The sequence below is a fragment of the Gouania willdenowi genome, chromosome 16 (assembly GCF_900634775.1).
Source record: "Gouania willdenowi chromosome 16, fGouWil2.1, whole genome shotgun sequence".
In the NCBI taxonomy this organism is placed as follows: Eukaryota; Metazoa; Chordata; class Actinopteri; order Blenniiformes; family Gobiesocidae; genus Gouania; species Gouania willdenowi.
Genome location: NC_041059.1, coordinates 34734889 through 34748512, shown reverse-complemented (window position 1 = coordinate 34748512; position 13624 = coordinate 34734889). Strand labels below are relative to the sequence as shown.

The window sequence follows — 13624 nt, the reverse complement described above, 5'->3', positions numbered from 1 at the left end:
TTGCACTGTCACCAGTTGTTTCCTCCCTAAACTTTATGCATGCCTTGTGTTTTCTTTTCTCTTATTTGCTTCAGTAGTAGAAACAACTCCGGATGATCCGTTGAACTTAGTAATTCTTGTGAGTTTGCTGCCTTTGGTGGTGATGGTGATCGTATTGGGCGGAATGGTCTACTGGTACCAAACCTATCGCAAGCGTCAGCTCAACCAAGAGTGGGAGAGTAGCTTAAAGAAGCGCAAGCCAATGGCAGGTGGGCTCGATTGCAGCGATGCCTGCGCCATCATGATGGATGATGACCGGTCAGACAGCAGCTCGACTCACGCCAACAATCTGAACCACAACATGGAACCACTGCCCATTGAGCTGGATATGCTGGTATGTGCTTCTTTACCTGCTCAATGATCTGGTTTTCCAATAACTCAAAGCCTTCTCTATACGTTTATGTGTCCCAGGTGGGGAAAGGCCGCTTTGCTCAGGTGTACAAAGCCAAACTGAAGCAGTCCAGCTCAGACCAGTATGAAACAGTGGCTGTGAAGATCTTCCCTTATGAGGAGTATGCCTCATGGAAGAATGAGAAGGACATTTTCTCTAATACTGATCTCCGCCATGAGAATATTCTTCACTTCCTGACAGCTGAGGAGAGGAAGACCGAGAAACAGTACTGGCTCATCACTGCCTTCCATCCCAGAGGAAACCTTCAGGTGAGACAATGTTGACTGATTGTGGGGACAAGTTTCATATTGAGCACATTTTCTAAACTCCTGTCACCTCTCTGTCTCCCAGGAGTATCTGACACGGAACGTGATCAGCTGGGAGGAGCTACAGGTCCTAGGTAGTTCTCTGGCCTGTGGTGTTGCCCACCTCCACAGTGACCGACTCTCTTGTGGACGCCCAAAGGTATCGTAGATGAAAATGCGTCTCATGCTTCATCCATACAGATAATCACATGCACATTTCTGAGAAGCAGATAATTTATGGGATTTAAAGCGTGTCTAAAATACATCAAAGCACACAAAGATGTTATGAATATAACATTTTCTACAATCAGAGTCATTATTAAAGGCCCACTGTGTAACTTTTGGCCACAAACGCCGCATCACTGTCGCAAAAAACAGTCAGTCAGGCCAGCCTCCCTTGTCTTTTGGTTGTGTATGCAGAAAGTTGTTGACCTGTAACTTCGCGATAAGGATAAGGATAAGGATAAGGATTGGTCGGGCTGGGGTGCGAAACGGGGCCCGACGCTCGGCCCTCCTTGCTGCTTCCGTGGCATTTCCCCCCTACTCTCTGGCCTTTGCCACCGTTGTCGGCCCCCTTCCCTGGGGGTCAGCGCGGCGGACGGGGGACGGGTGACCAGGTGTGTGCAGGGCGGTGTCCGCCGCTTGGCGGAAGGCGGGTCTTGGCGACCACCTCAGAAGCAGTTTTAAACATTTTGCTTGCTTCGGCCATGACCAGGTGTCGATTTGGCGGAAAAATAGTAACAAAAGCCTTAGCTTAGCTCCATGAGTATATCAGAGCCTGCAGTCACATGACAATAAAACATTCTCCAGGTCACATGACCTGTGAAAGACGGTCCATCTCCTCCAAACTTACATAGTTGGTATTTCAAGAGGGAAGCCCTGCTCAGGGCATTGATATTTTCAAGTGCTGTATATTGGCCTGAGGAATCATTTAAAATAACTCATATTGGTCAACTCTTTAGGTCGAAAAGTCCACGGTTTGCCTTTAACTAAACTACATGTCATGGTTACTGGTTATTTATCCTTGCTTGGCTGGACGCATTGATTTGTGCTCCTCCTAGAGGTGCAATTTGCTTTCCCGCAGTCCACATATGGCCTATAACAGTATTCCTAATGGCACATTTAATACAACGTGGAAATCAACATCTGGAAGATAAAAGTTCAGATCTTCTCAGCGCAGCGAAATATCTCCAAATCATGGCTGACCAAGATGATATTTACAGTACAGACATTAACGTTTGTGTGATTTGTGGCCTTCCAATGCACCATATTCAATCTTTGAGTTTTGAGTTTTGAGTTTACTTGAATGCATCATTACAGCTTATCAAGGTACTGCTCTGTTTTGTACACCCCCCCTTTTCATTATTCATTATTTCACTCATTGGTCCCATTGTTGTTGTCGGTCCTTCTCTTTAATATAATTAGCTGCAGACTGAGTATTTTCACCTCATACTCAACTTTAAAAACCCATTTTTTGTCTTTAAGAAATATGCTGTTCTTTTGGAGAGTTAACCATCTTTAACAAATGCCACTCAATGGAAACCAATGGTGAATTTATGAGGCAATTTCATCCTAAGTCGTTTTTTTTTTGCCCAAAGGTTCCAATAGTTCACCGAGACCTGAAGAGCTCCAACATTCTTGTGAAGAACGACCTGACATGCTGTGTGTGTGACTTCGGCCTGGGACTCTGTCTGGACAGCAGTCTTTCAGTGGACGACCTTGCCAACAGTGGACAGGTCAGATTGCATTTTGGGTCAGCAAAATGTTTTAGCTAGAATCACTGAAATGTTGAGCGAGCCTTAGATAGTCCCTACTCTAACAGAGCTTTACAAATGGGCACAAAACTGTACATTTACCAAAGTTTAGACCAAAGGTCACCAACCATTCTGACACTGTGAGCCAGGGTTGCCAATTACGCTTTCAATTACCCATGTTCAATTACAATTCAATAACGATTACAGTGACCAGCATTTTTCCAATTACAATTAATGTAATTGGAAAGTCAATTATGTTCCTAATTACTAAAGTTCAATTACAATGAATCACAATTACATAAAGACAAGTATATATCATCTAATTTATTTCCTATCTATTGGTTACCTTGTTAGACTTCCTAATCAATGAAAATAAAGGTTTCAATATTTTGGGTGTAGGGATCTGAGCTTTTTTTGGTGTCGGTATACACCTTGATTATTTTTTTATTAAAATTGGTAATATGTGGGAAAGATTGATATGAAACATATAAACAATGCGAATATATGCTCATAATCGATCTCAGTACGAGGTAAACACACCGTGACACCGGGACGCATGTGTATTTACTTTTGGCGAAGAATGGAGGCTGCATTGGAGTGTTTAGAAAACCTATTTCCTACCTTGAGTCTCTCCTCCCTACTCAACCTTACTCCTCCCTACTCCTCCCTGCACCTCCCTGCTCCTCCCTGCTCCTCCCTACTCCTCCCTGCTCCTCCCTACTCCTCCCTACTCCTCCCTGCTCCTCCCTGCACCTCCCTACTCCTCCCTGCTCCTCCCTACTCCACCCTGCTCCTCCCTGCTCCTCCCTACTCCTCCCTGCTCCTCCCTACTCCACCCTGCTCCTCCCTGCTCCTCCCTACTCCTCCCTGCTCCTCCCTACTCCACCCTGCTCCTCCCTGCTCCTCCCTACTCCTCCCTGCTCCTCCCTACTCCTCCCTGCTCCTCCCTGCTCCTCCCTGCCCCTCCCTACTCCTCCCTACTCCTCCCTGCACCTCCCTGCCCCTCCCTACTCCTCCCTGCTCCTCCCTACTCCTCCCTACTCCACCCTGCTCCTCCCTACTCCTCCCTGCTCCTCCCTACTCCTCCCTACTCCTCCCTGCACCTCCCTGCCCCTCCCTACTCCTCCCTGCTCCTCCCTACTCCTTCCTACTCCTCCCTGCACTTCCCTGCTCCTCCCTGCTCCTCCCTACTCCTCCCTGCTCCCAGCACTGAGTTGTTTTAACATCAACTCACACACTGTTTCACGTTTTCAGATGTTCGTAAATTTCAGCAAAATAGCCTCCAGTGTAGTTTAAATGTCAAAATTAGGACGACTCACCTGGTTTGTATTACAATTTAAAAAATGTAAATAATAGATCTTTTTGTTCAGGAGGACATGTACGGGTAATTTCAGACGTATGGTCACCCAATACTATAAATTATTTTGAAAAATTCTCAAAGTGGAGAACCACCTTCGAGCTAATTATCAGATAAATAATCAGTGTCTTACACACAGTTTTTATACCTGTCAAGTTTTGGATTTGAAAATATGGGAAATTTACTGGTGCCCACTACGAGTCGTCCCACCTCCATAACCAAGCTCCACAGGGCTCTACACTAACTTTTCCAGTGGTGGCACTGGTGCGACCAACCTTTTCAGTTGGTCGCACCAGCACAGAATTTGGTCACGCCCTTTTTTTGAACCGGGAGGGGGGCTGTTATTAAAAACAGGTTACATGTATTCTGTTTTTTTATTTTGCAGAAAGGCTGTACTTGAATTAACTAAACAGTAGCATAACCAACTTAGCATCTGCATTGCTTCACCTCATGAAATTAGATTTAGAAGGTCCAGCTCTTATAGTGGGGTCTCCTACATTTGCTACTAGAGCTGGGTGATATGGACCAAAACTCATATCTCAATATTTTTTCTCAAAATGGTGATATATGATATAAATCTCAATAATATTATTTCAAATGAAGTCTGAGCAGAAAGATCATTCTGGGTTAAATTTGCTGATGATAAATGCTACACAGGCTCATTTATTAACAAGAAGCTGCACAATATGTGCCACTTTTGGCTTTTTCACCTGCATGGGACAGCATGTATGAGTGAGTTCTGTAGTGTAGGTTGTTTAGGTGGATTTCTGGGTTGGGACGCACTCATTAATCCATCTACTGTAACTGAGCTTTACATGTTGTTCTGAGAAGTAAAAGCAGGGACTCCTAGAACAAGTATTTTGATACAAAATAATTGTTTCACTCTGCTGCGCCGTCTAGGATTAAGAAGTCAGATTGAATTATGGAACACTTTTCGCTCGGAGCGGGGCATGAAAACGAAAATGCAATGATGTCTTTGCTTTCTTTAGTTGTGTCATGAAATGAGCAGTGTTGAAGAAGAAAATGAAAAAGCAATTTTGATTATTAATTACCAATTTGATTCATGAGTCAAATAATGAAGCTACAACCTTCAGTTTAGAGAGGCAGAGAAATGTTTTTATTTATTTATCTTTTAATTATTACTACATTATAATACAGGATATTTCTGGGATAATACTAATACAGTGGGATGGCAGGAAAGAGGGGTAAAATACGGGAGATTCCTGGCCAAAACGGGATACTTGACAGATATTTTACATGCTAATATTCTGCTTTGGTCTTGTTTTGATACTTTAATGCACTTTCTACACGATGTGAGTGTGTGATTGTATTGTTGACTACTGCAGTGTTTCTCATCCACAGGTAGGAACTGCACGGTACATGGCCCCAGAGGTTCTAGAAGCTCGTCTGAATCTGGAGAACATCGAGTCCTTCAAACAGACCGACATTTACTCCATGGCACTGGTGCTTTGGGAGATGACGTCAAGATGTGAAGCTGTTGGAGGTCAGTAGGCAAAAACACGCACAAATAGAGAAATGTAAGGTTTGTGACGTGTAATGATGTCATGAGCAAATGCGCCTTTTTGGATCCAAGTGAATGTGCTGAGGTAAAAAGCTCATCACAAAAAGACTGGACAATAAAACACATGCGTAGGTTAGTCATGATGTCACATTAGGATGGATGTTTGCATACATTCATCCCTTTCTGCATGTATAATCCACATCATGCTTTTTTTCTAGTTGTTGTTCAAACAGCTACTTTTCTATTCATAGAAAATATTCTTCAGATTTTTGGTAATGAATTTTTAATCAGGTGCTTTTTTTTGTAGTGCAAACCATTAGAAAACAGCCCATGTAACTGTTTAGCTTGATCCAAACAGACAGTTTCTTCTCTTTCTGCTTCCTCGTGTAATAGAATGAAATATGCACATGTTGATGGTTAATATGTGAACCACTGAGAATAGACGAAGTAAGTGTATTTTGTAGTGGTCAATAGATAAAAAAAAATGTCATTATGCTCTGTAATTTATTAATCTAACCCAAAAAAATGTCAACTTTTCATTTAATATACACTTTTGTGGCAGATAAAAGTATTTATATATAACAAAGTGGCTTTATAAAATAATTTACTGTTTTTAACAGACTTGAATAGATGCAGGCGTAACCTTTTACAGTACCTTCCACTGTATGTGAGACTAGTCCCAGGGATGCTCCCACCTTTAGTTCAGTCCATCAGGGGGAAATTGATGTGTACAGGTCCATAGAAGTGTTATAAGTTAGTTATAAGTTATCATAATCAGTAAGAACACTTTTCCTGGCAATTGAATGAACTAAGAACACCAAGCTTTTTCTTTTATTCAGATAATGTAAAATAAATAAAACAGACTCATCAATCACAGTGCTGTAAATTAGCACATCAAAAATAACATTGTTCATCACAAAATAATGTGCTGAAATAACATCAAGCAATCACCTCTAGTAGTAGCAGTAGCCCCGCCCACATCCTCTGTCCTCTACAATCAATTATCCACTGACTTTGTTCATTTGTCAGTCATGTACATAATTTGGCTCTGAACCCTGTCATCTTGTCCAGTGTGGTTTGGAGACAATGACTGCTCGGTCTAGTGCAGCGTCAGGACGACCGCTGTCCGTGCTCGCTGCTACATGTTTAGCGTTGAGGTGGAAGAGCTCGGGTGATCCACAAACTCTTTCTTGCGCAATTATCACACAACTGGGCTTTTTCCATCCGGTGTGTTTTTAAAATGAACATGCAGGAAGCCTTCTCCTCATGTTCTACCATTGTAGCCAGTGCATCAGTAATAATAATAATTTATCCTTTTATTAATCACCATAGTGAAATTATTTCTCTGTATTTAACCCATTTTCCTTGAGGGGTAGCAGTGGGTTGCCACAGTGTAGAGCAGTTAGGGTTAAAGCTGTAGTATGTACATTTGTTTTTTGTATCATTTTTTGCATCATATTTGAGCATATTGTAATCCAAAGTGGACAGTGAACATCTTCTCATTCTCCTGGCCTTGTAAATTAAGTTCAGAAATCTAGGAGCGTGACCCTGGATGTCAGGCAATCAGAAATCTTTCTACAAACACATGCTATTTTGGGCGTTACTATTGGCTGCTTAACTGAAGTCAGGTGCGTTCATGTACCCTTGGTAGTAAGAGTGTAATGGGATAAGTTCCAGCAGAAGTTTCTATCGCGTCGTTGGGCACAACAGTTGTATGGCAAATCAAGCGCGGATCTTCGTGAATACGCAGGGTCCGCCCCACAGACTGGTGTCAGAGAGAGAATTATAACAGACGGGATAAATGGCGTGTAAACCTTAGAGAAGCTTATTGAAGGTGAATTCATTTTACAGTCTGGATGCGGAGTGGTGGTGGACACTCTGCTCTGAGCGGCAACTGGGATCAGTGCAGCCACCTCTGTGTGCTTGTGGTGGGGACGAGCCGACGGCAGCAGCCGCTGACAGTAACTACAGAGGTATACGTACATTCATGTCAGAGTCTCTAAAACACCAGAAAAATCTCCAATAACACAAGATAACATCCATACATTTGTCATGAGTCTCTATGGAGAAAAAAGTCGCTGAGAGTGTTCACAAAAGACACCTGTAAGGGAGGTTAAGTTTCAATTTTGGTTTCAAAACAGAGCAGAGAGAGGATTCTACAAACTGCAGCTTTAAGGGACTTGCTCAACATCCCACAGTGATGGCCCAGGTGAGATTCAAACCGGTGACCTTAACCACTAGGCCACCACTGCCCCCAGTTTTATGAGTATACAGTACCAGGAACTTGTGTTGTTTAGATTTAAGTTCTGGCACACTGTTTTCTTTAAGGCACTGGTTTTAAGGGTTTTAAAAGGAGTCTGTCAGACGAGATCTTGACCTCAGCTCTTGGTCTGGAGCAGGAATCTAAGGAATGTCTGATGTGTGAGACAGACGAGCTGAAAGCGGCTCCTAGCCTTCTTTGGGCAGGAAATCAGGGGCGAGAGCACCCCGATGGTTACTCTACCTGTTTCAGTTGGATGTATGTGTGTCTGCAAAGACTGTTATAAACGGCAATAATGGACTTCCATTAGGTCCCATTCATTATAAAATAATTCAATAATTCATTAAGTTAATGTCACTCTACAAAGAATATATCTCCTAGTACAAATGTTTTTTTCTGCTCCCATACTGTCTCAGAGAACATACAATAAAACTACTCCTAAAAAAAAAATAATCTGTTTTTAGAGTATGAGTTTGTAAATTTAATGCCAAAATGGAAAATAGATGATTCTTTTTTTTTTGTCCGTCATATTCTATGTGGTTAGGGTTTCTTCACTCTCCCTTTTCAACAAAACCTGTAAACTGGACCTGAAGGTGTTTGTGTTGCTTTCTAATCGTTGAATTCAGCTCAAAGGCTGATTAATTACAAAAGTGAAAATCCAACTTTATTTTTACATAAATAAAACTATTTATTTATTAGAAACACAGCGGTGTTGAATCCAAAACCAACTTTTGACTAAAAACAACCCTTCAAGTGCACAATGACAAGCACATACTGAATACATGAATTACAGTACTTGTAAATCTGTGGCTGATTTTTAGGAAAACATTGAAGAAAGAGAAGAAATTAATGTCTTGATGCTTGCTGAGCAACTTACTGCATGGGAAAAAGCAAAGAAAAGATGTTCTATAAAGAATATAGAATATCTACCACCGAAGAAGGAAACAAATAAGTTTGACAATATGGGAAAACAGTGTTTGGCGTAGAATATTCTCAACTTTAGGAAAAATACTTTAGGAGAAGTTTAATCCTTAAATGCACACACGTTGGCCCTCATTTATCCTCTTTTGGCTAACTCTGGCTCATTTACAGCATGTTTGTCTATTACTGTGAATTGTCCCTTTTAAATAATCTATAAATTCAATAAATTTATCAGCCTTGCGTGAAAACGGGTATAAATTTTAGTGCACATTTGGTCGTATGAAAGGACCAATGTGTGATTTATGAAACATTCGTGTGTAACTGGGCGATATGTCTGAAAAATGTATCACAGTGTTTCATATCAGTCGATATCGATATTGATTTATTTTTTTTAACCTATTCAAAATAAGGACCAGAAGAAAAAAGTCAAAATTTAAATACTTTTATTTTAAATGTAATCTGTAACATTTAAAAAGAGGTCAACAAAACGATGGGAAAAAAACTAAAAAACCTCAATTAAAAAAAAATAAACTGTTAAATGTACAAATATAGACATTAAATGAATGCCTAATCAAAGAAACTGTGCAATGCATTTTGTCTCTGACATGAAACAAACTGTAGGGTTTGTATTAAGAAAATATTATGAGGGCAATGTTGGCATTTATTTCCTCTTTTATAATGAAATTATTTTCTGAAAAAAAAAAATTACATGAAAAGCAAAAATACCTCCAATATTGTTTTTACTATTTACTCTAAACCACTGCTGCTGAATCTTGTTTATTTTATTCATGATAACCATAAAGTTATGGTTGATTTATCTCAGACTTGATTATTTAATCATTGATTATTGAGAGCAGTACTAACTAGGGATGTACGGTATATTGATAAGGATTTAGCGATTACAATGCTTTATCAATTCCTGCTAATCCATCCGTTTTTTTTTTTATCGATTCTTTTATCGATTCCCAAATAGGCTGAAAAATAAGTAGTACATGAGTACAGAAAAGAATACAACCTGGTTTATTAAAATAAATATTAGGTTTATTGATATAAATCTTTACCGCTGAGAACAAATAAACAATACTCACTAAAATGAGAACACAAGTCAAGTGGCTATTGACTTAGGATAATAAATTAACCTCATTTCATCATTATCACACAATGTTAGTAGGTAAGTAAATAAGTAAGTGCATGTTATTTATATAACACCTTTCATAGATAGAAATCACAAAGTGCTTTACAGTAAAAACACAGTGCTTCACAAAACAGAATAAACAGTTATTTAGTGTCCTTGGGCAAGACACTGAACCCTAAGTTGCTCCCAGTGGTCGACTAGCGCCTTGCATGGCAGTCCTGTCCCACTGGTGTGTGAATGTGAGAGTGATTGGGTGAATGAGCTGATATGTAAAGCGCTTTGGGACTGCTTCAGTGTGGTGATAAAGCGCTATAAAAAATCAAGTCCATTTACCAAGTCCATTTACAAAGATATAATACAAGACAATCCTTCAAAATAAGGAAAAAGAAAATACAATGTTAACACCAAGTAACAAAAGAGGATAATTAAAAGCTTGTCTGTATAAAAGTGTCTTTAGCTGCATTTTAAAGGAGTTAGTGGAGTTAGTGCAGCGTAGAACCAGCGGCAGAAAGTTGTTTGATTTTACCTGCTGTGCTAGTGCTAGCACTGGTGCTGCTAAAGTGAAACCTATCAGCTGCACTGGCGTGGCGGAGACGTAACGCAGCGGACCCGTATCCAGTGGAAAATGGGGGTTAGTGTGTCAACCCGTTGTTTGTGTGGCCCGATGTTTGGACATATTGGTTGTGTTACCGCCTTTGGTGCACAGATCCCTCTAGCAGGAATAACAGGTAATGATCCCTGAGGTGTCGTCCTTCTTTATGAAATGCAGCAGCTCAGCTCAGCTCACCTCTGCTCTGCACTGCTCTGCTCTGCACTGCTCTGCTCTGCTCACCTCTGCTCTGCACTGCTCTGCTCTGCTCTGCTCTGCTCACCTCTGCTCTGCACTGCTCTGCTCTGCTCTGCACTGCTCTGCTCTGCTCTGCACTGCTCTGCTCTGCTCACCTCTGCAGCAGCTTGTGTGTGTGACGTCATTGTGAGTGGGGTATGTTTGTTTACAGTAGTGGCGTAGCCCGGGAAGAATCAATAGCAGATAAAGGGTTTTTGTTTATTGAGTCATAAGAACCGTTTGACTAAGAACCGGTTCCAAAACAAAACCGGTTAACGATGCGCATCCCTAGTACTAACAGGATATTTTGATGTAATAATTGCAATAGTTTCATTACTGTCTAATGAGACCAGCTTTGTCTTGTGATCATGTGAAATCTAATAAAAAAATATTGCATTTCACAATTTGGGATGGATGAAGAGTGATGTTAGCTTTATGCTAACAATTATTTCACACGACCTGTGACATATCAGCTTTTATCCTTCCATACAAGTGTTAAATCTTACAATAAGTAAATTAGTGGTCCTTTGTAGTTTGATGACATTAAGCTGTGTACTTTTTACTTGGTCTATTCTTTTAATGAAGTGATTAGCGTTAGCTCTTAGCCCAGTCTTATGTTTCGGTGGGTTAGCTTAGCTTTGTTAGCTTTAGTTGAGTTTCCAGTTCATAATCAATGCTGCAGGTTCATCTCTGTCAATGTGTTTGCGGTTACTTTGGGGGATCTGGCGGAGGATCTTGGACTAGTTCATTTTGTTGGGTGTGTGTCTGGTCTTTAACCAAGTAGCGGTCCATGATGTATCACATCCCCCAGAATGCCTTGCGGTGCTGGGTCAGGGGTTGTATCTGGGTTTTTTCTAACGGAGTTCAGTGAAATAATACTATTCTATCTCAAATAGTTTAAATTGAAATTGATTACATCTCTATCGCGATATATATTGTTATCGTTTTATTGCTTAGGCGTATGTCTCACCAATCCTAGCGTACAAATGATTGGGTGTTGATAGATCGTCATTAACATGATACGTCCTTAAATATTCCTGTTCCGGATGCCCCGCCCACTGAGGTCAAACAAACACAAAAAGAAAGTAAATCCTTTTTTTGACAGTGAAAACTGGACTGAAAGGTACGGTTTTGCAGCGTTCCTGCGCTTGCAACATTTTGCTGTTTGCTTCGCGTTTGACCCTAGAAGCCACAGTATAACGGAAATTAGAAAAAACGGCTCATTTAAAGAAGCTCTGTTCACCAATTCGATGTTGTCGAAAGATCACTGATCAGGCAAAAAATAATGTGCCACACTTTCTATGGTGTACACAGCAGCGTTCTCCCGGTCCAAGATAGAGCAGAAGCAATGTTTCACTCCTGTGTGTGTGCGTACTCAGACGGTTTACCAGCGGGGTTATCAGGTATTTCATGGAAGGAAAACTAAACAAGTGGTATCAGTAATAACGTGGGCTTTTTGGAAATTCAATTTATTTTGTTTAAAGGCAGGGTAGGTAAAAAACTAGCATGGTTTTGAAAATAGCATCTTCCGAGTGCTCCGCTTTTTCCCGCCCCCTTCCCTCTGTGCTCCCTCTAAAGCCACGCCCCTCACTCACAAAGTGGACCTCAGCTCATCGCTTGTATTGTGTAGAAACTACGTCATCTCATGTCTCACTCAGCAGTAAGTAAACATTAAACTTTATCATTATATATGTTAAAAAACGTGACTAAATCTTTGTTTATATCTGTCACCGGTGACGTGCTTTGAGTGTGCCTATGTAAGCACACTTCAGCTGGTGTACTTTGAAAACCAGGAACTGCGTATTATTTTTTTTTTCGACTTATAAACGAGTGCGCACGTACGCCCCATGCCTGTTTCCGTTTTAAATCACAATCAATGTGGAAAGTTGTCACACGTGAGGAAACACCTTGCTCCGCCCATACGGTGTCTATAAAAGGTTTGGTGAACGCCCTTAATGAATATTCATTAATACGAATTTCATGATTGGAACGAGGGGGAAAACGAGCACATAAACCAAATGTCACTCAATGCGAGGTGGAGGTATTAATTGTTGAGGTGGACACACGCAGGAGAGCGCAATTTGGTTGCACTAGTACGCATTACGAATGATAGAATGGCTGATCGCGTTGCGTTCTCTCAGAGCGTAACACTGTGACTGAGGTGATCAGGTGGAGGGACACACAGATGAACTATATGCACCAGAAGCATTGGGATTAAATTGTATTTTCTGTTTGAAATAATAAAAATGAACAGGTAGTGAAACACCTTTGGAATTATATGTTATTCACAATATTTAATTTAAAGCAAAACTATATTTTTTCATCAAGTCCCAAACGTTGCGCAGCGTTTAGAAATGAGGCCCCAGACGTGAGATTCGTAGCGTACACTCACGTCAGAATTGATAAATGCCGAAGCTTGTGTTAATGTGTTTGAAAGCACATCGTACGCTCAGATCTGAACGTACAATGTGCTTTCAACACATAACGTAACAGTTGATAAATGAGGGTCATTATATGTATACATGAAGCTAAGGAGCTACTGGTAATTGCTTGGTGTGTTCTGGCATGTAAACACAGAGAAAATAAGTTGAAACTACAGGGATTTTTACACTCCAGGAATGTTCAGACAGAGAAACAAGTCTCAGTGGTCTACCTCACCTCCACCTCCTCGTTGAATTTTCTAGACAGTCCGAGATATTTTGAGTGAGACAGTCACATTCCATATGTGTTTTTTCTACGTCTGTTTACGCAGACAGTCAGCTACAAAGAGACCATTACAAAACGTTATCCACATTTCCCTCTGTTTCAATCCACGTGTGTCTTTTCATTTCCTCCCTATGCAGGAGCAGGGCACAGAGTGGCAGATTGAAACACTAGCCTTAGCAGGTGTTGTTGTTGTGGGCAGTCATAGCTCTTTCTCTGTGTGTCTGGGACTGTTTTATTTACATATCCTGAATTAGCCTGTAGGGTGTGGCAGGGACTGCATGTACTGTCTGAGCTGAGGGTTATGGAGGGTAACTGGAGCACAACAGAGAGCTCGCACTATGCCAAGCAGCCTTGAAATCTGCAAAAAAATCAAATAAAATACAGACGTGGCAACAGCTGCTGAGAAGT

General features: G+C 40.9%; 1 protein-coding gene across 2 annotated transcripts in view; it reads left to right on the top strand.

Moving 5' to 3' along the window:
* LOC114478533 (TGF-beta receptor type-2-like) overlaps window positions 1-13624 on the top strand; it is a 62327-nt gene that overhangs the window by 36042 nt on the left and 12661 nt on the right. Inside the window, exons 4-8 of one of the 2 annotated variants that reach the window (XM_028471645.1) lie at window positions 78-373; window positions 451-699; window positions 782-895; window positions 2334-2471; window positions 5209-5350. In XM_028471645.1, the coding sequence (XP_028327446.1) occupies window positions 78-373; window positions 451-699; window positions 782-895; window positions 2334-2471; window positions 5209-5350 (939 nt within the window). Of the gene's footprint in view, window positions 1-74; window positions 374-450; window positions 700-781; window positions 896-2333; window positions 2472-5208; window positions 5351-13624 lie in introns of both variants that reach the window. The other variant, XM_028471644.1, reaches the window with a different exon arrangement.